The sequence below is a fragment of the Corvus brachyrhynchos genome, unplaced genomic scaffold, assembly GCF_000691975.1.
Source record: "Corvus brachyrhynchos isolate BGI_N302 unplaced genomic scaffold, ASM69197v1 scaffold94, whole genome shotgun sequence".
In the NCBI taxonomy this organism is placed as follows: domain Eukaryota; kingdom Metazoa; phylum Chordata; class Aves; order Passeriformes; family Corvidae; genus Corvus; species Corvus brachyrhynchos.
Window position 1 is genome coordinate 1,343,486 of NW_008238330.1, and position 25,794 is coordinate 1,369,279.

A 25,794-nucleotide genomic window follows, 5' to 3' on the forward strand; every position below is an offset into this window, starting at 1 on the left:
GAGTTTACTCTGAGCCCTTGGAAGTTTTTGAATTCAGTATTAATACTGAACAGTTTGAGCATAAGCCTTAGGCACAACATAGTAGTAACTCGTATTTCAGTGAGTAATCACTTTGAATTGCAGCATGATTAACAGTATGAGCAGAATTTGGAGAGCTCATATTTGTAGTCCCCAAGGGCTGGATACAGATGAATCATAGACCCAGATGGGGAAGAGGATGGAGTGACTGCCTTTGACTTAACCCTTGTGAAGAGGGCAGATGGCACATGAAATTCAGGCAAATAAAGAACTTGTGTATTTAAGACAGCATCTCAAAAAATGGAATACAGTCCTTTCAACAGTTTAATGCAATACGTTAAGGTAAACCAAAGAAAAGACCTGCAGACTCTTAACTCAACTTGATTTAGTTAAACTTGGATTAGGTAAACTTGAGTAAGTATCAGATAAACATAAGAGGTCATCTCACAACAGAGATGATATGTTATTAAAAGATGTCCATCTGCTGTTTAAGAAAGTCAATTCATCCTGCTTCAGTTTGATCCATGACCCAAAAGCCTCAAGCCCCTAAAATCTGATTACTTTCCTAGGTTCTCCAAAAATGATCGTCATCAAAATCATCATTTTAATCATTTGGACTTGTTGTGGTTTGGTTAGGTTTTTTTCTTGTTCTGGCTTTCAGCCTGCAAGATTCAGATTCACCATCTTTCTTCTGGAAACAGGAGTGTGGAAAAAATGTGGGTTTTTTTTAAATGAAAACTCTGATTTTCTTATACTATGCTTATTCCAGAAGATGCAGCTTTATAAGAGAAACAATTATTGTGACAGTTGCCAGCCCTGCACTTATTCCATATTGCACAGACTAGATGGAATCTTTTTATTTGCTATTTCTTAGGCTTTAGAAACATTTTACAATGTAAACATAGAAGAAAACCTCACAAAACCAAACCTTGTGAGCTAGAGTTTACAGACTTGAGCATTTCATAAAGGGATTACTAATCGGTTGCCAGAAGAAAAAGGACAAAGGGAATGGCATGGTGTATTGCATACCATTGGTTTTTCTGACTTGACTGCTTTCACTTGGAGGCATTCTTCACGCTTTGAGGTAGTGTTGCTGAGGTCCTTCTGCTCACCAATTGCACCCTGAGTCTGATGGCCTGGTGACCGGGTCTGAGAGTGGCTGCCTGGGTCTCTTGGTGGTGGAGGCCTTGGGTGGATATCTCCCCGCTGCTTCTTGGTGACATGTGCCTCCGGGCCATGCACGGTCTTCACGTGTTTCCGGAGAGAGCTGGGGTCTGTGTAGCGCTTTGTGCAGCCCGGTATCTTGCAAACATATGGTTTCTGACAAGACACAAAAACCACTTAAATTAGATTTAACTCCATGTGGGACTCCTGAAGAACTCCTTGGAGCTGGTGTCACAGTTATACCTTTCACAGTGAATTTGTTACCTGATTTATGGTTTCTACAACAACTGAATCATAGAATGGTTTGGGTTGGAAGGGACCTTAAAGATTATCTAACTATCCACTCCCCTCCCAACATGGTCAGGTATTACAGCTGGTGAGCGGTCAGCGGCTCTGACCCAGGAAGAGGTGACCGGTCTGGAGAGATGGTCCTGAAAGGAATCGCCTTCCCGAAGCCCGGTGTCTTCCCTCAGCTGCTGGCCAGGAGGGCCCTTGCAGAGACTGTCAGATCTTTAGTGATTATCAGCTCGTGATTTCAGCTCAGCTCTGCAGGGCAGCCTCCAGGCCAAGCCAGACCAGAGAGAGACAAGAGGCTCGTGTGGCTGGTTCCGCACGGAAGGTAGCTTTATTGTGGGTCCGTACTCCGGTGAAGGGGAAAGCCAGGGACGAGAGCTCTGTCTCATAGGGGCAGAGGGCTAGCTTTTATAGGGATACAGGGGATGGGTAAAGGCCAATGGGTTACAAAGGATCTGCATAGGGTCTCCTAAGGGATTGTGGGTCTGTCTTTTCTTGCCGTGACCAAAGAAGTGGTTGCCTTCCCAGGGAGTCCTGCTGGGCTATTAGGCAAGCTCAGCAGACATCCCTCCAGGGCAGGGGCTGGGCATACCCCACAGTCAGGGACACCTTCCACCAGACCAGGTTGCTCAAAACCACATTCACACCTGGCCTTGAATACTTCCAGGAATGGGGCATCCACAGCTTTTCTGGGCAATCTCTGTCTGTGCCTCACTATCCTCACAGTAAATAATTTCTTTCTTATAACTAATCTAAATCTACCCTCTTCCAGTTTAAAGCCATTATCCCTTGTCCTATCAAACTGCAACTACACCTAGTGAAGCCCATTAGTTCCCCTTGGTTCAGAAGGTAACAATTAATGCTGTATAGTTGACTGAGGGGGCAGAGTCTCTCATGGTACCAACTGGCACAGCTTTCACTTATCTCAGCAGAAGAGTCAACACAGCTGTGGCGGTTTATGAAGACTGGTCTAAATTTCAATCCTGTCCCTTGCCCTCAGCAGTTTGATAGTGTTTCCAGTATGTCTAGTACCTACTACTTGACACTGAGAGGCAAACAGCCCCTTCAAAAGATGCTGGGCCACTTGTTCAGCCAGAATTAACTGAGGAAGCATTTTTTTCTGGCTACTTAGATCACCAGTATGATGTCAAAGCATAAGATACAGTGCCATGAGCATTTTCATGTTGCAGCAATATATGCACTAGTACTATTAACTGCTACTAGCATAACTCATCACTCATTTTTTTAGAAACCACTTTATCTGTGAATTTCTATAGTTCACTAAGACATGTAGAATAAAGTAAATTCACTGTCTTATAATTTAACAAAGCCTTTGTTCTTGTATTATGAGGGGATTAGAAAGAAGAGTTGAGCACTTCCTAAATCCTTTAATTGCCTCAGGAAGCAAAGTATTGTTCACTCACTTTTATTACTGAATTGTTTCCAAGAAACTACTATTTTAAAGGGGTTTTTTATACTAGCCTTCAAAAAATAGAAAGAGACCCTCATGCAGAGTTTCTCAGAGGGGTTCTCTGTCTGCTTACACATGGCACTGTGGAGCAGAGTCTTTGACAAATACAGCTTCTTCATAGCTGTCTAAGGCCTGAGCCTGCTTTCACTGACATCAGTGGAAAAAACCCTCCCATTTACTTGAAGAGGAGCAAAAATGAGCAATTTAAACATGATGTTGAGCTACTGAGGCAGGTTTTCGCAAGTTGCTATGGAAGTACAAGTCACTTAGCTCTCTTCTGCATGAGTAAGGCATACCTTCATCAAGGTATGTCAGCTGCTTTTAAAGCTCTCTGTAGGTTACCTACTTAAAACCAAAATGGTACTGCAAGCAAGTGATGAATTTGGTCTGTGCTTTTCATGGTATTCACATCACTCCACCAGTATACCCTGCCCTAGATTAGTTTGTTTTGGTGTGAAGTGATGGTGAAGGAAACGTTTCATTTGCCCCTGTGGCTGCACCTACCAGAAATGATGTGCAGCATAAAATTTCTCTGGTTGACTTACTGTTAGACACAAAATTCTGATTTTTAACACAGGGGCAGGTCACATCATTAAGTATGAGAAGGTCTAACTCATCAGCTAGGCAACATACAGATTGGTTCAGATAGTGAATGGAAAAAAAAAAAGCTCAGGCAGCTATTGGCAAGACTTGGTGAACTTCCTTCTACCTTGGTGACCATTCACAAAATCACTGCAGGGCTTCAGTGCCATTATTAGTTGGGCTGCTGAAAACACACATAGCAGGGATGAGGAAAACTCTGAGATGTGCAATGCCCTCTGTTCCCCTTGTGACTGAAGAGATGCTGCAGTGACCAGGGACTGGAAGAAAACAAATGCTCCCTGGAGATCTGCCAGCCCTAGTGAGTACCTGCAACAGACCCGACAGACAGCCAGAGAAAGATACAAGCTGTGTGGAAATGGATATAGCTGCTGTGGTATGTCCCGCCCTTCCAGGTTTAGGCTAGAGGTGAAGGAGTATAGCGACATGTCAAGGAGGAGAGAGTGGACTCTGAGATGTGAGATTGAGGTGATGTGACTCCGTGCAACTTGAAATGGGGCAATAAAACATGGACAATGCAAGAAGATGGTGTGATTCCTGAAAAAGGAGGCAGCAGTAACAGGAAACACAGTAATAATGAGATGTTACACTGAGAGTTTGGGAAACGGCTGTGACTGCCACAGCTGGTTTCCTTGAGAAAGGTCGTATTTCCTCTCCTGCATCCCTAGTCCATGAAGTCTGTTCAGGATGGAAAGAAAGACTGAAAGAGGCTAGAGAAGAAGAAAAAGGCATAACTCAGAACTTAAAAGGCAACCTCTGACTTCAAATGTGCAGACTGTGGCTGTCTGCCGCACCCCAAAGTATGCTGGGGAAGCTGCATCCCAGCAGATGTCTGGTGCCAACACAGGCATGGGGATGGCTCCAGGCACTCAACAAGCCCTTCCCACTCCAGAGGGAAAAATGATCCCAGCTCTACAGGGAAAACAGGATCTGTCCCTCGTTAAAGCATGTGTTTCCATTAGAGTCCCTCATTCAAAACTCTTCTACATGTAATAAAATGCCAGGTCTGTATGACATACTGTGCTGGTAAGAGCCATCCAGAACTTACATTCCTTTCAGGTTGCTGAGGGTTGCTGTGCCTGTCCTCTGTAATACATTGCTATGACCACACTGTAAGTCTGTTCAACAATGAATTATATTAATCTTTTGAAGCTGTGCTTACTTACCTCATTGGAATGAGTCCTGTTTTGGTGCTTGGCCCTGTCAGATGCATTGGAGAAAGCTTTGTTGCAGCCTTCGTGTTCGCACACGTATGGTTTCTCTCCAGTGTGAGATCTCAAGTGCGTTTTCAAGTTTTCTAGTCTGGAGTAGGCCTTTGTACAACCTTCAAACTGCAGGAAAGAAATAAGTCTGGTTTAATTTTACCCTTTGGACTTGCAGGAAACAGTAAAAGTGGACTTATAAAAGCTTAGAAATTTTCAAAACCTTCATAACCTTGTCCAATGTAGTTTTGATTTGGGGGGTTTTAATTTTACCCAGGCAAACTCCACCACAGCTCAAGCTAAAATGCTTCCAGCATTATGTAAATCTTCTCTTACAGGAGAGCACAGTATTTGTGTCCTTCAACTAAGACCAAAATCCATTGCAAAGCCATCAGGAGGCTGGTGGCCAGAAGTAATATCCAGCTCTGTAAGAGAAAGTGCTTTTAAATAATTAAGCAAACTGAGTCCTGTATAATAATGCCTTTTGGGGCTTCTTTGTACTTTTAACTTGAGGAAGTGGGTCAAATCATCCAGGGAATCCCTCTCCTAAAGCCTTTGTGATCTGGTTGTGCTGTATAACGAAGCAGACATGGCAGTCTCTTCTCCACAAGCGTCTGACAGACAAGAGCTCAGTGAATGCAGCACTTGTCCTGCTCTGTTCTCTGAACAGCCCCAGCTTCCCTGTGCAAGCCTGGAACTCAGGCCCCTTTACTCACAGTGCATTTGTGTGGCTTTTCCCCTGTATGTCTCCTCATGTGGACCACCAGCATATATTGGGCTTTGAAAGGTTTCTGCTCCCGGGAACAGTCCAGCCATCGGCACACGAACTCTTTCTTCTCACCGTGTATGTGGTCATTGTTGATGTGCTGTTCAGGTAGAACAGAGATTGCAGATTAACAGAAATACAACATCAGCTGCAGCCTTATTGTAATTTCACATTGGAAGAGCACCAGAGATTCAGGTGTGAACCAGTTCCTTGTGGTACTGAAAGAATAAGATCATCTGCACTCCCGAGTGACCACAGGGTTCAAATTATAGATCTTACTGGAAGTCCACTAAGGCCTATGAATTTGTTTCTACTGAGATCAACAGGCTTTGGATCAAGCCTCAGGGATACAAGTTGATAAATGGATCCTGGATAATCTCATGCACGGCTCCACTTGTGTGATTCACATTGGATACTGCTTTTGCAGAGCAGGGAAGCGTTGTTAAGTACTGCTCAACATAAACAAGGTTTACAAAATCAGACCTTTAGAAACATATCCTCCGACCTGAAAAATCAACAGAACTGCTAAACCAAGTTTCCATCCCAAATTTTAACTCACTTCATTACCCATGTTTTCTTTCAGTAAATGTATTTGGTTCAGTAAATGTACAGGTCATGGCATGGAAAATAAACCCCTACACACTGTGAAAGGAAACTCTGAGTACTGGAGCATACATCAAGCCAGTTTTTGCCACTGCCAAGTCTGGCTCTGTCTGAATGTGTGTGGGAGTGACAGCTGCCCCAGCCCTGCTGACTTGCAGGCACGTCTTGCTATGGTCAGTGTCATCCACGTGAGTGTATCCAGAAGCAGGACAGGGCTGTGTACTTTGTACTCTTCCACAAAAGTAGCTTGTTCTGTTTCTTTCACTAAGATCTAGTTCAGAAAAGCATTTCAAAATGGATTTAATTCTCTGTGTTTATTGGAAATAGGCAGGTGAAGCAGGGCCAGCCTCAAAATTGTTGGGCTTTTTTTTAAGGTTTAATGTTTGAATTTTTTTTCACAGCTTTAGAAAACAACAGAAAAGAAAACTGTACATGGACTTTAGAAGTTTTTTTCCAACAGGAGCTACCTGACTCATCCTCCCAGACTCTCTTGGAGAAACCATTCCACACTTCCGTCATTGTGCCACTAGATGGCTGCATTACACAGCGAATGATATTATTCCCACTAAAGTACCACCAAAAAATCTTTCCAGTTTTTATTTGATCACAGCACAGGGAAAAAATCTGTATCTGTTCCAGAATGGGCCCACAGAAAATGCCAGCCGTACAGAAACTCAGTAGTTCATACTGGAACACAAAGAAGGTAATCCCAGTCTTTTCTAAAGTCTTGAATTCAAACAGAAAGCCACATAAAATCAAGTATGTTCAAAATTATGCACCATCACCATGGGAAACAGACATCCCTTGTCTATAAAAGATGATAGCTCATTTTCTGAAACCTTACTGCCATTTCTTAAAAGTTGTTATGGGGCACAGGATGCATGAACAGAGCAGAGGTGCTGGGCAACATACGACTTGTAATCTGCAAGAGTTTATGTTTCTGGTGCAGGTCTGTAGCCATTCGTAATACACACACCTGTGCCAGAAGCGTACACATGCCCTGTGCTGTGAAATGGCATCAAAAGGGTACAATGAGGGTAATGTGTGCTCTTGAAAGAGAAAGAAATAACAGGACAAAATTCAATGCATTCAAGTAATTAATGGCCAAATCTCTCTGTAAACTTTACAGACTTTGCGTTATGTGGTTAAACCTACACAGCCACGAAGAGGATGAAACTTGAGTGTGTGACACAGGCTTTCCATTTGATACAAAAACCTCAAGGCTGGATCACTCACTTCACAACAGCACTTCCTTTTACCTCTTCCCATGTGGACACTCAGGCATCATGGAGGCTCTTTCAGAGAAAATCTCTATAGGATGGTTTTTTCTCTTTGTCCCCACAAATGAGCTTGCTCCCTGTGCTCCAGACGTCTAGCCTTTAACAGCAGGAGCATCCGCTAAAACTGACCTTTCTCATGGGCCTAAAAGTCCTTTCCTCACTCCCTCCCCAGCCCAGGCTCACTGCAGCAGCTGACAAAGCTTGCCAAGAGTGGTGACTTTATCATTTGCCTCTCTCCATCACTGGCTTACCTGTCAAATATCGTGTGATCATCCTCTGGTCTCTCACAACTGTGGCCCTCCATGCACATTTGCCCTGCTCTCTTATCCTATCAGTCCTTTCCTAGATTCTCTCCTCTTCCTACAATCAAACCCCTCTTTGTGTTGTTTTCCCTGATTGCTCTGATGCTCCAAGTGGCCCCTGAGAGCTCACCTGCAAATCCAACCCATTCTCATTCAATCCCTCTGAGGATCCTCACTTTTAGGGAAAGCCTGGGAGAAATGAGCCTGTGATCTGCTAATCTGGGTAATTTATTTGGTTCACAGGTGAGCTGCTTAATTGCTTTTTGCAATGGGGTGATATTTTAGCAGACGTACAAACATATCCAAATACTGAAAGGTTGGTCTGGAGAAAGAAACTTGCTAGACATAAAATCAGCACCAGCAGTGCTCTCAGGTAAGGAGATTCACAGTGTTTGTAATCCGAGATTCAAACACCCTCACTTGCTCAAGTTATGATGTCAGTCATCTCCTATGGACATATAGGCAGAACTACACAAATACAATCCAGGAACTAAATATACACTGGGATTTTTCACCATTACCATTTGGCAGAAAGAATGCAATTTTTGCGACATGTTTAAAGAAGAGGGGGGTCTCACTGTGCAAACAATACCATTTAGAAAAGTTCAGAAGTTTGTTAACTCTGGCATTCAGGTTCTTTGACTCAGATAATTACCTTTGGATTTTACATGGTGTTTTTGGCTCCCTGGTCTCTATTATGAGAGGAAATGAACAGTTTTGAGCTTGTAAAACAAAGAACAGTCAGGAATAAGAGTATTATGCAAAGCAGAAGCTTTGGTTCAGTACAATAAGGATTTATAGGGTTTCAATTTATAATCTGTTTGTAACCTTATTACACCCATAAAATGTCACATTCCAGGGACTAGATCAGAAGGATTTTTTTTTCCTGGTGAAATTGAATTTTGATGCAGTTTCAGGGTGTGAAAAGGCTTTTCTTTTAATTTCATGGGCCCAAACCTGCAAGTTTTACTTATGTCCGTAATCCTTATTACAGTAAATAGGCGCATGAAAGCCAATGATATTACTCCCTAGTGTCGGGTTTGCTAGCATAAGGCTCTGAAGCACCAGCTCAGAATTATTAAGAATTCCTGACCTGAAAAAAAAGCCCCCATTAAAAGCCGGAATTCTACAAGCTATCTCCCGTTGCACACAGCTCCAAAAAGCTGCTAAACAGGGGTCATTTGTAAGATACCAGTCACTTTCATGCTACTTCAATGCTCATTACCAAACCTCTGTTTGTCCTGGCTCATTTTCTTTTCTTTAAAAATGTTATTATTATCATCCAGTTCCAAAATACCCTAAAACGAACAGAGGGAGCTGACCTAAATACTGATTTTGGTCTCAGAATGACCTGCCTTTGAATTCCAGAGCATAAAACCCCACCAGATTAATTGAAATCAAGGCTGAAGTTTGGCTGTCATCTCTACTGGGCAAGCTCAAAAAACAGAGGTAATGGGAAACTCAATCCGCAGTATCCTGGAAGCATAAATGCTTACATAGTAAGAAATACTACTGAAAAAGGGAACGCCCTAAATCATGCATGTTCTCATATAATCCATAACCACCACACGTGTTACTTCATATTGTAGCAGATGAGGTGAGGTGACACTGGAGGTAGGATCTGCAATAATCTTAGTGTTCCATTTCCCTCCTCCACGAGGGTTTTTAGAAGAAAGGAGAATATACACGTCCTAGCTGACTGCATGGTACCCGTTAGCTATTCAATACATAAACAAAGGCCAAATGTGCTCTCACAGTAGTCAAACAGCAGGAGGAAAAGCCTCTCCATACCAATGGAAAAAGTTAGGAACATCAGAAAAAGAATGTCGCTGCAATTGAGATTGCATCTGAAAGTCAAGAGCTATTTGGTGGCAAGAGCAGAATACTCTGGGAGAGTCTCACGTTTCTGTTTTTTAACCTAGACATACTATCCTAGAGTGGAGGAGAAAACTGGGAAGAGAGCATGCTGTATTGGTATAATGTGGTAAGTTAGTGGCAGAGCGGAAGGCATATCACCATTGCCAAAATTAGATTTACTTTCAGTTATACAATGACAATTTCAGACTTTTATCTTCTCACAGTTATTTCCCTGTATTTTAAAAATTTTAAAAGGAGGTTCTAAATAACTTCTCACTAGATCTCACCACTGATATCAAGCAGAAGCAGTGTTTAAACCATCTTCTAGCACAAATCTCCCTCTGTACTGTACTGCCACAAAAAGTCCCTCAAGCCAGCAGAGTTGCTGCATTTGATGCATGGGGGACAAAGTGCAAAAGGTGCAGAGGCATCGAAGTGGAACAGCTGCTAAACACAGCTCATCCCGCAGCTGCACAAGAGAGCTGTGGAGCCCACAGGCTGCAGAGAGGAAATGTGCAGAGGCTGTGTCTGGCAGTACCAGACTGGATAGCTCTGAAGGTGATTTGGAAGGGGATTAGCTGTCCCTGACCTGCAAGTCCTGCAGGGAGCACTTTTATTTCTGTGTTTTGCATAGGGAGCATCCTTAAGCTTACATACAGTTAGAAAAAGGTTCCTGGTCATCAAACCCATCCCCTCGCTATGGCAAGCCCCACTGCACATAATCCTGGTCATGAACAGAGCTTCATCTTCTAAGTACATTGGTGATCAGCACCCTCTGCTCCCAGTGGAAGGCGCTTCTAGGAACTCACTCTTCTGCGGGTTAGCAACTAATTTCTAGCTTTGATTTATTCACAGCCAAGTTATATTCATTTGTTCTCGTGCCAACACTATCCTTTAGCTTAAACAGCTCTGCTTCCCTGCAGAGTGTTTAGTTCTCTCCCTTCCCCACCCTAACTAACTGGCAGACGGCACTCTCCTCTCTGTCTTCATTTGCTGGATTAAACAAACTAGTTCCTTCTGGTCTTCTCTACAATGACCAAGTCCTCATTCCCCCCTTAACTTGCTTTGACTTGAGGTGGGGAAGTCCCTGAGTCCCATTTGTCATTTTGTTCCTAGGTTCCCCATTGCTACTTTGAGGACTGTATTAGTCCATCAGTGGCTCTCTAAGCCTCTTCACCTGCCCTAGTACAACTTCAACCTTCTTGATCAGAATAATGTGAGGTACACCAGAGTTCACCAGACTTGGTGCAACAGAATTCAAACTTCCCTGTCACCACTTAGGTGAAAGTACAGATCTCTCACTCCCTTTAGACTTGAGACTATTACCAAAGCCTCTGAGTACCTCGTGCTTGTGAATGTACCTCTCCTAACAACAAACGTCAGAAAAGACTATCTTCTAGATAGCCACAGTAAAGGCAGAGACTTAAGGCCCAGGAAATCTAAAGGCCACATTCATAGAAGTATTTAGATCTTTGATTTCTACTAAAAGTAGTCACTTGTTCATGAGTGGTGTGCATAATTCTGAGGTTCTTGACCTACACAGCTTCCTGAGACAGCCAAGTGACTGCAAAAAGAGTATCAGTGTTCAGAATACTGACAGGGCAGAATCTAAGCAAGTCCCCAAGCTTGCCTGCTCCCCAGGGATGCAATATGCAACTCATCACTGCTCCTTGTTACCATTTTAGGTAGTCAGACAACCGAGAGATGACATCAGACAGGCCTCCCTACCATCTCATTAGCATCTTGATAAAGGTTGACTCCATGATCCACAGCAAGATGAACAGACAAAAGCATCGTAAAAAAGTCAGGATATAAAGGAGGTCCTGGTGAGCCAGGAAATCTCCTGTGACAATAGAAATCTCATTGTGAGGAGGAAAAAAGATGCATCTCCACGGAGTGAAATTGCCAGCAGACTTCTCGGACACATTCCAATCACTGCAATCGAGTCTCTCTCTAACCTCTGTGACTCTCTGTTAGAACAATGCACGCATTTTAATTTCCTTTTATCTGATGGAAAATAGGTACAGATCCCTCTGCCCTCTCCTTACTAAAGATCATTTGCAGGCATAACCAGGTTAACAGCCCCAAGAGACCAATGTCTCCTCCCTGCTGCTCAAGTTGAGAGTACACTTTTGACCCCGTGTCCTTAGGGTGGCATAAGTACTTAAGCCTTTTTAGTTCCTGAGACAGAAGAAGCACTTAAGCTGCTTTAAGCCCTTATGGTGGCATAAATGCTTAAGCTGGTTGCAGTTCCTAAAGCCAAGTTGAAGCTATAGCTATACATGAAGAACTCTGCACTTCCACATAGGCACATGCCTGTGGAGAAGCTCAGATAACTATCTCCAATCCTGCTTCCTTTCCTTTGGATGCATTTCTTGTTATTCTATTAGAGTTCTTGCGGCTGTCTTTCATACTTTATGGAAGATTTAAGAAATGCTGTTGTGACAGGTCTCTGCTAACGCTGATTAGCAACATGACAATTTATACAATTTGCTGATTTGGCCCCAAAGAAGGTCAGTGCCTCCACAGTCTTGACACTTTTGCTGAAATGGAATACACACAGTTAAGATCAGCTGGATCTTAAAAGCACTGCACAGCAATTTCCTCTGTGTATAATGAATACACTAAATTGTCTGTGCACTGCACTTCTCACCTCACAGTGTTTGATCTTGTCACTCCATCCCTACACTTAATTTTCAACATTTTCCACTATTAACAAACAAAGCCCCTTGCTCCCCCTAGATATGGTCATGATTGTAAACCTAAATGAAGACTAGTGGCATGCCACATTTCATAATCAGGTATTTTTGGGTTACATGTGAGAGGAATGTGACGTTTTAATACTTGTAGCAGTGTAAAACTAGCCAGCAACTACCTACCATGTTCATTCCCAACAGCCCCTGCCAGCAAGATGGGGTGAATTGGATAAAGGTAAAATACATGGCTTGAGATAAGAAAAGTTTAAAATCCAAAACAAAACCTATAATAGCTCTAATAATGATAATGATGAAAAGGGGGATAAGAACAGGGACATGAATAATAGCCAATAGAAACAAGTGATGCACAATACCCTTGGTCACCACCTGCTCACTGATGCCCAGACCGCCCCTGAGCAGCAATCGGTGCATCCCAGCCAAATTCCCCCAGTTTATATCCTAAGCATAACGTTCTGTGGTATGGAATATCCCTTTGGTCAGTCTGGCTCAGCGGCTCCTGGCTGCCTACCCTCCCAGCTTCTTGTGCACCTGCTCCCTGGAAGAGCATGGGAAACTGAAAAGTCCTTGACTTAGAGTAGGCACTGCTCAGCAACTACTAAAACCTTATGTTATCAACCTTATTCTCATACTGAATCCAAAACACAGAATGTACCAGCTAGTAGGACGAAAATTAACTCTATCCCAGCCAAAACCAGGATAAAAGCATGGCCACAGTAAAGGCAGAGACTTAAGGCCCAGGAAATCTAAAGGCCACATTCATAGAAGTATTTAGATCTTTGATTTCTACTAAAAGTAGTCACTTGTTCATGAGCACAGTTATATATATACTGCAAATATTTGTAACTCCAGTGTGACTAAAAATGTTTTACTCATTAAGAAAAAAAATCACTACATAAAGAAAGTTTCAATTAAAAAATGGTTATTTCAAAAACGAGTGCAGTACGTGGAAAATAGGAAATGTAACTTACCTATTTTACAAACTTAACATTTGAATTCTGTGTCCATGACTGTTAATACTTAATTATAAAAAGAGACTCCAGTCAGCACTCCAGCCGAATTCATGCTTGAAGCTCATTTATTACTGTGCTGTCCTGGATACCCATTTCTGTCCCTTGAGAACTGGCAATAGCAAATCAGTGAAGAAAGGGAGGGATCAAAACTCGAAGCCTAAGTCAACTGAAAAATTATGATGATTTATAACTTGAGATAGCCTGTGTACATAGAAGGACAGGGATGACAGGCACAGGAGAAGGGCAGCATGGAAACCAACAGCTGGAAGAGAGAATGGAAACAGTAAGAAAGGAGGACTCCAGGGTCTGAGAGGGCATGCCCAAATAAATGGTAGACTGAAAGGAACCTCAGAGATGTTGCAACAAACAGTTGGGGTCAACAGCTTTCCTGGACCAGCACAGCCGCCACTGGGAGAAGACTGGGTTTACAGTCATATTTAAAAATTTAGAAAAGATCTGGGGTTCAGTGCAACACATGGACAGACACTGTCCCTGTTTCATGGGGCATACAAGTTCAGAAGAAAGGAATGCACAAGGCCAAGAGAAATCAAACTAATAATAACTAATGAACTTCTGCATTTTGTGGAGTTTACTGTATGCTGAGCAGAAATCATCTTTTTGCCTCAAATGCTTTTTAACCATGGTGAATCAAATGACTTTTTACATATGGGACTGGGGAAGTCTGTACTACTGTACTACTAATAAATAGGAATATACTAATTCAAAGGACACAGCTCACCAGGACTGTTTGCTTTTCACCTCCCTCTTTCAGCTGAAAATATAGGTCTTGTTATTGTTTTTCATCTTGCTGCCCTAACGACAGCAATAAAATTTCTAAATCCCCCAATTAAAAAAAGGTATTTTCTTTCTGCTTTTCCTTTTGTTCTCTTGCAGTAAATCCTTCATTGCCTATCAATAGGTTAAACATATCCAACTTGTATGTTTAAATGCTAAAGACAGAGAAGTCCCCATGGATACGTCAATCATTGGCTCTTGTACAAAGAAAATACTGTATTTTGCTCAGAAGAGCTTTCTGTGGCAATTTAAACACAGTGAGACAGACACAATATCCTGGAGAGAGGAAAACCTGCCTTATTACATTCCTGACCCAAGAGAAAGGACCTGCCCTTAGGACATAAAGAGAATCAGTGGGGGGGAAAAAAAGAGAAAAGTTATCTAATCCTAAAAATAAAGACAGTGGTTCATAATACAGCATGACCTTCTTTTAATCTCTGATATAGTAGTTATCCAGTGTGGATGTGACAGAATGCCAACAGGGCAAACACAGCTTGCTCGTCAGGCTGGGAACAAACTCCCTCAGCCTTTATCTGTTTCCAGGTATTGGACAGCTTTTTGGTAGGCTCCAGGATATTCTGTGGAGTGAATGGAACTTACGGGATATTGAGGGATTCTTTCCCAATAGGATCACATCTTGTTCTTGTTTCATTTAATATACATATATTCACGTATACAGTACAGTTAAGTCTGTTAGCAGCAAAATGCAGTGCCATCAAGGGCAATGTTTTACAGCTCTCCCTTGATTTCCTGTGTCAGAGCATGCAACTATAAAGCAATGGGTAGAAATTGCATCTTTATTTGCTAAACCTGAAAAATCTAATAAATGAGATTCTACCAGGACATCAACATAAATGTTGTGGACATTAATCATTCCAATTTTACAGTGGTAGGAAAGGTGCCTTGATGACTCTAAGGTTTGTTTCTTCTCTGATGTTCTCTTCCATAACTCTGTCAAAAATCAAGTGCCTTGTTTTTCTTGAAATTTGCATTCTTGTATTACTAGCTGGGACGCTAATAGGAGAAGCTGGTATGGTACAGGAATTCCAGCTTTTTTTACTCTTTTTCTTTTTCCAGCTGTCGAGAGGTAATTTTTCAATACATGCTGCCATGATAACTGGGCTTTACCATCTCCACCAGCAGTGATGCTCTGTGTCACATTTGCCTTGGTTCAAGCACAGTATCACAGCTTCCCCATTTTAGCAATGTTACAAAAAAAAAAAAGCTCCACCTCTCTCTTCAACCATCTGCCCAATCTGTGACTTGCCCAAGGACAGGCTAATTGCATTTTTGTGAGGAGGCTGCAGCAGAGAAGGAACTGGTAGCAGAAACCACAAGCCAAATGCTCAAGTCAATTGCTCTCAAAGAGGGATGTTTTGGTTAAAACTCTGCTCTCCAAGGAGAAGCCCTACTCTCCTGAGATCTGCTGAAGCAGGGAGAGATGCAAAAGGGTTTCATGAGGATGACGAGTTCTTGGGGCACTGGGATGAAGGAGCTCCTAAAGGGAGAAGAAGGGAAGAAGTGCTCTTAAATTGCTCCTGGAAGGGTACAAGGGGCCAACCACAAGCTGAGCACTCCTGGTATTTCTCCCAACCACTTTTTCCTACCTGTCTGCTGTCTGCAGTGCTTCCCAGCTCTCCCAGTTGCCTTCCTGGCTGCCTCCACTGCAGCACTCCCTGCACAGCTCCTGCAGGCTGTGTTACATGCTCCACACCACTGCATGGGTGCTGGCAAACTCTCCTCCAACTTCCACTTGCTCCAGGATTTTTCTTGGTGTAAACTGTATGTGTTTGAGACACACAAGCTGAGAGCTGCCCTGAGCATCTGAACTGCTATGCTAACTGCACAAAAGCCTTTTGCTGTAGAGTTTTTCCTTTTTAAAAGGCAACATCACAGGTACAACTCCATTACAACTTTCAACTTTACCAAGACTTCAGCAATGCACAGAATTCACTTTTACAAAAATAATCTTATATATATGTGTTTGGCTCACTTCTACTTTGTTTTTTTAATGCTCTTCACATTTAGGTCCCCCAATTACACCTACATTTCACCTGTCTTCTGTGTAAAGGTCATATGAAAAAAATACAGGGTAATTTGGTGCCTGCAGCATAAACCAAGAGACCAGAGGCAGAGTAGCAAGAAGAAAAGCAGAGGAGAAAAAAGACAGGTGAAGTGTGCACCAGTGATAGAGAATTCAAACTTGGCTCAAAAGACCACAGCCGGAAGAAGAAAGTTGACAAAGGCCATTTGCTGAAGGGTTTAAGACCCACTGCTGACTGAGTGATGAAACTGTAATGTTGGTCTTTACAGTGCAATTGCCAATGACGGTGGTCTTTCCTCAAATCCTGGCTCTGCACTGATGGTCTTCAGCCTGGTCTGCCTGCTTTTCTCTCATTCTTCTCCATCAGATATGCACGCAAGCTCTCCCCACAGGCTTTCTGAGAAGTGGCTACAGGCAGGAGTTCTACAGCTTGAGCTGCAGGAAGGACTCCTGCCTTCAGGAAACACCTCTACTGCATGATTGCAAGGAGGTGCAATGCCTGTTCAAGTCATAAGCTCACAAGAGAGGAAATTCACATTGCAAAGAGCTCCACATTCCTGTCAACTCCATTAGACATTCCTCTCTCAAACTAGTCAAAGCAGTAGTGCACAAACGGGGGAGAGGTCTTCCTACAGTTGTATGGGGAAGAGGGTAAAGACTGGCCAAACATCTGCCCTTCACTGCTTCTAAGACTGCCAGTGAATGTTGCCTAGGAAATGTACTGCCTGATACCTTCTAGGAGTGGCTGAATATGGAAGGAGAGAAAACCACCTGAGGCTCAACTACAAAATTTTCTGCTTCATGATCTTTGCATTTAAGGATAAAAATTGATTTTACGTGCAACTGCTGGAGAATTTCCAGGAAAACCATGTTAAAAATCTCCCTCACAGGCAGTACCCAAGGCGAGCAATGGCTTACTCTTCTTTACAAATCCGAACTCACGTACAGCTGTGTACAATCTTTAACAAAAACATACAGGACTTAGCTTAAAAAAAAATTGAAAAACTTAAACAGCTCGACACTTAGCACTGCTACAGATATTAGTGTAGCACACTTAAAAGCATATATTCTATTTCTGGATTTTTCTCACTGGCAAAGACAGACCACAGAGGACTCCTGCCAGCACACATGAGAAGGAAGTAATCATAAAGAGGCATTACTATAAGGTATTTCATCTTATTTGCAAATAGTATGAAGAATGAAAATACTGTTCCTGCTTTTGACAGAAGCACACCAGCACACACGAGGCAGAACTAAATACTTTGGATGTTTTCCCACATTTCTGCAGAAGACAAAAAACTATAGCCTCCTTCCTGCCACCATAACTCATCTGACTTCAATGGAAATCAGACCTGCTGTATATATTAAACCTGAAGTTAACTGTTCTCCCCCCGTATTGTTTGGCTTTGATAAATTCCAGCCATTGCTCCTGGCCAAGATGCACTGATCCTGGTTCTGTGAGCTGCTCTGCTGACATGAGCTCTTATGGCAGCCTGGAGCCCATTAAATTTGACTGGGTCCAAACCACTGAGCTCTCTGCAGGAGTGGGGCTTTAGCAACTCTTATAGTTAGTTATTGAGCTGTGGGTTCAAACCATGCTAAAAGTAATAATATTCTCCTTTAACATAGAGCATGTTCACAAGAAAATAAAATTGGAAGAGATTCATAATCTTTACATTCCACAGCAGAGGCCAGAGTGGTAGAGCCAAGAAATAAAAGCTCAAGAGTAAAGATACCTAGAGAAGAAAAAAAATGGAGGAAAAAAAGTACCCAGCAAAATATCCCAACAGCTGGGGCTCCTAATGAATGCATAAAGACAGAGCTGTTTTATAAAAATTGTAAGGCTGTAATGACAAAAGTCTGTTAAAATTTACACTGCCTTTCAGTGCATGGGTTTGGAAATATACTGGAACCAGTTTAGAATCAACAGGCTCTTTGAGTTACAATGTAACTGTATATTACAGCAGCTTTATACAATTTTTTATTAGCAGAGACAAACTGCTTAATCCCATGAACCAACTTAGAAACCTACTAAAGGCTATAGCAAGAGAAAATAAGGAAAAACTAAAAAGTACCATTTTAACAAGATTTTGAATTCTTCCAAACTCAAGGAGTGTTACGATGGGTCATCTATCTATGCAGAAAGATTAGCAAAATACTCGGTCCCTTAAGAAAAAGTTAAACCACTGCCTCTTTTACTGAATATCCTTTGTTCCTAAAGGGGATAAAGAGCAATGTATAAGTCAGATATTTAAATGGGATCTGCTTTTCAGGGTGCGTGAAGCATATGGGCACTAGCACTAAGCATGTAGACAGGACTTGCTGAAAAACATGCACCTCCTTTAGTTTAACCTTGGGCCAGATTTTGTAAAACCATGCACCTTATTCTACTTTTAGTACTTTATAATTACAGCACAGCCAACACTGATCCACTTAAAATGAAAGAAAATATATTCCTCAGCAGGATCTTCCTGTGTAAATCAATCAGTAAATCTTTCTAATTTTTTGTAAAGAGAGCCCTTATGCTTACCACATGGACACATACAAATTGTTCATATGATAAAAATACCAATGCTTTGTCTGCAGAAATAGGCTATTGAATAACAGCTTTTTTTTCAATAAATGCACTTAGTGTCTCCTTATATATAAACTATGAAAGCTGCAGTTCAGATTAGAGATAGTGCCTGATCCATGTTTAGCAATGAAAGGCACTAAAAACCCCTACAAAAACTGGGAATATAGTTACTTAAAAACACAGAACACTTTTCACAGAAACTACAAAGAAAAATGCTGGCAGTGATAAGCAATGCCAAAATCTTTACTAGGCAATAAATGTTTTAACATGTATTTCCTCACAGAGGAGATCCTGATAGAATTAATCCAGCCTCAGTATCTGACAGAAGCAGCAGTGTGTTAAAGCCACGACATCACAACTGGATTGGAGGAAGTAATTTGGGCTCTTCCTCCTAACACCTCCAAGAAACATGTCTAAAAAGCTTCAGCACATGCAACAGTTTATTTCTGCTCTAAGACCCCCCACCCCTTGGGTTTTTTTACCAGACTTCCACTCAAAATTTCCCTTCTACATCCATGCTAGGCTTGGTCATCCCTGTCACATCCTAGCAAATTCAGGGCTAGCAAAGGTCTCTGTCCCATTTTAGCAGTTAGTAACACTTGACATTTCAGGCAGCAGCAGCAGCATTACCTTCTTTCATCTTTTTTTGCCATGGGACATTTTTCTATCCTCTCATACATGCCATAAACAGTCCTGTGTTGTATCTAAGGATGCATGTTTGAGCTGTTGCAATGAAAACTGTGCAGGACTTCTTAGCAGAACATGGGAGTATCGCCTAACACACTTAGAGGAGAGCCAAGGCAAATTTTTTTTCTGCCCCTGCATTCCACACACTAACTTTAATTGACTTCCAGTGAACTTACAAGGGCTTTTGGTAACTAAAAATCAATCCTAAATAGTCTGGTTTATCTCAAAGATTCCTATCTTCCCCTATATACCACTGTGGCATCATCTGAATGGGACAGACTTGTGCTGGCAGTCAACCACAGAAATCTGCAGCAGCAAACCAGAGGGCAGTCCTGTATCTCTGTAACTCTTCCTCATCCAAAAACTTATCAGAACTGGAGCCTGGCACCTTCAGAACGTCACATAAAACACACTTCTTTGTTCAGGCTTTTTTACTAACCAGAAGTGTCAGAATCCCCTTGGCAATTAATTTCCTGGCTGGTAATCCCTTGGCTCTGATCCATGCGGAGAGAGTGGCTGCACTGGAGGGAGGAGTGCAAGGCACACACTCTGACTTTGCAAAATGAAGTGGTCTCTTCATTTAAATGACAGTGGCCAAGCCTGAAAACTTCACACTTGCCCTGCATAATGGAGTAAGGTAAGCTCACTGTTAAACACTTTAAAGCTGAGTATAATGTGGCAAGTGGCGGGGTTTTCTTGGTTATCTGAGGCGATATTACCAATAATATAGGCACAATAAAGAAATGTAAACACTACCCCAATGGTAGTGAGATAGAGAAATTGTACAATACATTGCTCAATAATTAGCACTGATAACAGTTTAAAGGAAAAAGCCTTCATTTCACTTTAAGAAAACTTACACTAACAAAAACAACAAAACCACTGCATAATCACAGTGTATTAAGATTCTCTACTCTCAGCTCTTGCACAGAGGTACAGAACATCCTGCCTGATGCTGGTAACTGGCAAAACACTCTGCAATGAACAGAGCAGAGCTCTTGATCAGTTCTGACATACATATGTTGTTTAAGGTATTCTGAAACAAAGGGACGGAGAAGCTCCTATAAGTAGCCAAACTCTCAAAATTTTTTTTCACTAAATTTCCTTTAGTTTTAGACAAAGGCTTTCACAGGAGAAAGAAAGTTGGTACCATGCTCACATGTGCTGTGAAGAGTGAGATATTATCTTTTTAATTAATTCAGCCTAAAGTAATGCAGTTCTAAGTGATGTGCTCCAATCCTGGATTCCTCAAATTAGGAAGCATCAGAGCTAAATAAATACAGGAAAGACACTTGTCCTTCATGCTACAGAATCCTAAAATAATACACCACAACCCTTCCCCATGCAAACTATACTGGACCTCCCTGGATGCATTCAAGGTGTGTTGCCCTTATCTGGCAGGAATCGCTGCTGAGGTAAGGTGCTAACCAGAAGCAAAGGACACACTTGTCTGTATTGTGCTTCTCTCTGAAAATTTAGTGAGTGCCTACCTGCTGCTGTGCTGCTGCTGTTCTTTCTTTTCGTGCTTTCTTGGCACATGTAGGAGAGGATAAAAGCCTAATGGGTGCGAGTGTCAGCACAATATAAATTGCTGCAAGGAAAAACTTGATGCATGGCTTGGGATCTGAAAGAAGAATGTCCACCATTGTTTGTGATTATGGATCACATCACAATCTAATAGCAATTTTTATTTAATCAATAATTTCCATGCTGAACAGACAGCCTTGTTACAGAGAATCGACAAGCAAGTACTGATAGCGACAAGGCTTGTTATTAATCTTTACCCTGCCAACATTTCAACCAAACTACTGTAAAAAAGCACCACCAAGATGGATTTAGAAATAGGTCTTTCTATTTTTTTCTGTCTCTTTTCCTTCTCTTTTTCTTTCATTCTCTCTCTTTCTTTCTTTATCCTTTTCTTCCTTTTGCCTTTCTTTTCTTTTTAGCAACACAGTCCCATTACCCTTCTCCCTTTTCAGGTATGTAATGTTTCATACACTTTACATTCTAAGTTTATTTGAAAAACCTGGGGCTTGAATTGCACAAAAAGGCAATTCATATTAAGCAATTTCACAAATCAGTGGGACCTAGCCCAGTGCTGAGTGTTAGCCATTATAGGCTAATAAATCATACTTTCTCTTTGAGATGTCAATCGCCAAAGTGCTTTGTAAAAATGTTGGCATCTGTAATTCAGCGAAGCCTTTTCATCTTGAAATAAGATGCTCCAGACTGATAACAAGAATAATCCTCTCTTGATCAAAAAAAAAATCTGCATTTTACCAATTAAAGCTGCTGCCAGAAGCCAAACGGAGCAGCACTGAGACTCCACTGTAGTTTATCTCTGCTAAACACAAGGAGGGATACAGTTGGAGCTTTGTTTCATTTTCAGCTTGACTACTTTATCTCACGAAGAACTGCGGCATCTCAGCCCTGTGATACACATAAGAATGGTATATGCAGACCTCATACCTACAATGCAAGCCACCAGAGGACCCACTCCTGACAAAACCACCACCCATTCATTTTACAGATTAGGTACTCGACACCTTGAAGAAAAGTCACGCTCACACTAAAGTTTAAGCAAGGGAAAACGCTAGATTTGTTTCCCCATGATAAAAGGCTCATCAGCTTTCCTTTTTTCTTTTTCTTTCTATTAAGAGGTTACACAAACAATAGAGACTGCAAAAATGAATCCATGCAGCCCAGCCCTCTCAAACCCAAATGCAGAAACTTCACTCATGCCTGTATTTAACTTGCCTGTCTCTGCCTCCATTTGCACATGCTGATCTGCCACTTCTGTCTCAGAAAAAACATTTCCACATGCAGCTGAGCCAGCACTCACAGATTTCTATTCTTCCCAGGATTGGTTTACTATGGGTAGATTTTTAGGTAGAATATGGGTGACAAAAGCAGTGCAGAGACATACCACACCAAACACATAAGACAGATCTTCCACTGGCTAATAACACAAGCTATGTAACATCAAATCACTTAACAACAGCAAGGCATGAAAAAACTGCACAGAAAGAACAGCTCTTCCCAGGTCAGTCTGCTTTGTCCTGGTCCTTTGGTCAGGACTGAAAGGTACCTGAAGTCCATGCACAAGCCCAGCCCCCCTTGCAGCTCTGAGGCACCAAAATAAAGGCAGGCAGGGACTTCCCTTTTCTCTCTTCTCCATGATGTGCCAACAAGACTCAGGAGCTGAAGAATCAACTCAGTTTGCAGCTTTACTCTTGCCTATGTGTTTGTCATTCAGTCAGCATGGGCTCCCCTGGGACTAGGCTGGCAGCTTTTTATTCTACATTTCTCCCCAAAACTGGAAGTCACCTATAAAATATCAGTAACTTGGAAGAGTTCACCACCTGAACTCTCAGGCATGCTTGCTCTCAAGTAAGTATGTATATCCACAAACTACTTGAATAGTTCTGTGTGATTAAAAGCACGGACCAAAGTCAAACCCTGCACAGCCCTTTCCACCCAAGTGCCCACTTATTATGGGTGGAGTGGGTAGAGTAACTTCCCAGGGCACAGGGGGAGCACTGCTTGTCTCTACCTACAATAGTGAAAAACAAGTGTTATTTAAAGGACATGTCATAGTTTAGCAACCCCTTTCAGGGATACCAATTCAAAGACAATGACTTTGGTAACTCATACGAACAGAAGCCGTAGCATCAGCAGACTAACAACAAGTTTTCCTAATGCTGTGAAAGAAATGCTAATTACAGAGGAATTAAAATAAAAAAATTATTACATTTCTCTCTCTAAATCCCCTCTTAATACTTCACAGATTAGGGTGGATTTATTTTGTTGTAAACCTTTCTCTATCAAAAAAGAAATCCCCACATTATTTTTTCCCCCTTCTCCTCTGTGATTCATCAAAAGCCAGACTCTAGGCAGGGAGACTGCTGATGCACTTGTGTAGTGGAGTGCTTAAGAGGACCTGAGCCAAAGCACAGCTGGCCTTTGGGTCAAGCCCAGAGTGAGTATGATCTCTTCACAAGGCAGCACTGATGACTTTTAACACTGCTGGGAGGCAAAGGGCATCACGGTGACTGACGCAGAACAAGGATGTGCTGAGAAGCACAAGCAGGGGCTGTGCCAGAGCCTGGGGGCTCCTGAAGAGCAGTGAGGTCTGTCTGTGGTTACTTAACCTTAAAACCCAACAGCACTTACATGGATACCTTTGATGGGGGTTAAAGACTTGCTTAATTTAAACAAGCCTGTGTTAGGTACCCAGACAGAAACCAAGAGAGAATGAACATGCTCTCAAGGGCACAGATCTGCTTACCAGCTTTGCTATGCCATCTAATAAATTGCTGGCCTATAAACAATTCAACAATTCTGGCAAAGTTAGTGCAGCAGCTTATAATCCAGCACAGTAAGGCGGTGTCTTAATTAGAACTCAGCCTTTAAACAGGTAATGAGGAAGAGATTTCAAAATCTAAAAACTTCTGTACAGATGTTTCTTATGATTATTTGCTATAAGCTCTTCTTCCTTTCTCTTCATCTTCTTCCTTTCCCTTGTAGTACCCCCATAGCTACAAAGATCAAATACATTGCGGAGATGGACAAACAGAAAAAAGCCTTCCCATGGCACTTGCTTGCCACTGAAACAACTCCCTGCCTTCTCCAAGTTGTCCCAATTTTCAGCCCAAGCCTTGGGCTTGTCTCACTTTAAGAACTGATTTCTTTTGTCCACAGCACTGCTTCTCCAAGTATGAGCTAGGGTCCAGATGCAAGTGAGTAAAATAAACCAAGGTGAAACAGAATAAAACCTCCAACAAAACCCCCTTTGCTTCTGTACGTAAAACATTCTCCTTTTGTCAGGAAAAAAATTATTACTATAATGGATTTCATGTTCTTATCTAGTCCTTACTCTTTGCAATTTAAAGGAAACATTCCTGAACCTTTCAGGGCAGTAGCTGTCACTGCCATGCACAATGAGCCTGTGAATGGGCTGAGGCTTCTCTGTGTTACTGTGCTAGAGCCAAATAAACTATAATGGAAATGCACCGAAAACTGCCTCTGCAAAGAAGAATTAAAAACTAAGTAAATCCCCGAACATATTTCGAAAAGCATGCAAACTGGGATGTGTGATTACACCTCTTTGGGATTGTAAGGGACTTGCTTCACAAAGCTGGGATTTCATCTGCACCACAACCAGTTTGCAAGCACACCTGCAGGACCTAGAGAAAAGAAACCACTAATGCATGAAGGATAATCTACTTGTTGGGCCAGATGTGAGCAAATGCCTCCACAGCGCAGATGCCTACTCACAGCTGCACCCAGCACCTGCTTGGCTTTGGCAGCTTGGGGCTCCTTGCTTACAGGGCAGTTTCCCCTCTTGCAAGTGGTGGGCAATGTGCAACTCTCAGGGTCACTAACAGGTCTGCTGCACTGTAGCTGACACTCAGGGGAACTGCTTTAATCTGGCTTATCCTCCTATTGCAGTTGGATCTCTGTTTAGAGAAGAGTGGTGAAACTCTCTCCAGTCCTTACCTATGGCTCTCCTGCAGGAGAGGAGCTGAGGAAGAAGCCAAAGGCTAAAGACACCACAGTAGCAGAGGAAATGAGACTTTCAAATCTATTGACTTTGAGTGTCCTTATTTCTGGGCATCCAAAATCAGCCACTGTAAAGAGGACTAATCCTTCAGAGTGCTGTGTTCCCCACCTCCTGATGATCTTAAGTGTTTTGAGCTGCACAGGATTGATTAAGGTGTGGCGGCACTTCACAGATGCTGTAAAACCTGAGCAGAGGCTGGCTGTGGGCACAGTTTGGGGCTTATGTAAGTCTCCACAGATGGCTGGCCAAATTCTGTCGGTCAGGGTTGAGTCCACCCTTTTCTGTAGGAACAGAGAGCAAGAACATTAAGAAACTCCAGTCTCAGAATTACACGTAATGGTTCTTTTGGGTACCCTCAGTGCACTGCAGTGCCTTGGGAACACGTGGGTACCTGAAAAACAAAAACCGCTGCCCTCTGGTGCAAGAAGGGAGCCGCAAGGAGTAGTACAATCCCCAGGGATTGCCAGGGGAGTGCTCCAGTCACCACGGCTTTGCAAACAGGCAGGAAGACCTCAGCAAATGGAATCCTGAATGTAAGCCATTGCTGTCAGTTTAGGGCTTTTTGATCTTGTCTAATCAAATGTAACAACAATGAGAGAATTTTATTGCTGTACAATTAAGGAGAAAACACTAATAAAAAATAGCTCTACAGTTCTTCAAGCATGTTTTTGAATAAAAAATAATTATCATCAAGGCTTCGCAGCAAGGGGGATGAGAAATAGGCAGCGCTGCGTTTTTCTGATTGCCATTGTATTAATATTTAACAATAAATTCAGTCATTTCCTTGAAGGATAATTTTCTTAAACAAACGTTTATCTTTAGCATCTAACCCTTTTGCAATATTTT

The 25,794-nt window shown here is 42.2% G+C and overlaps 1 protein-coding gene across 4 annotated transcripts in view; it reads right to left on the minus strand.

The window, feature by feature from the left end:
• GLI3 (GLI family zinc finger 3) overlaps positions 1-25,794 on the minus strand; it is a 208,558-nt gene that overhangs the window by 10,636 nt on the left and 172,128 nt on the right. For all 4 annotated transcript variants that reach the window (XM_017734631.1, XM_008633830.2, XM_017734630.1 and 1 more), the window contains 3 exons: positions 5,466-5,615; positions 4,714-4,878; positions 1,048-1,338 (listed from right to left, as the gene is read on the minus strand). In XM_017734631.1, coding sequence (XP_017590120.1) covers positions 1,048-1,338; positions 4,714-4,878; positions 5,466-5,615 — 606 coding nt within the window. The remainder of the gene's footprint in view (positions 1-1,047; positions 1,339-4,713; positions 4,879-5,465; positions 5,616-25,794) is intronic.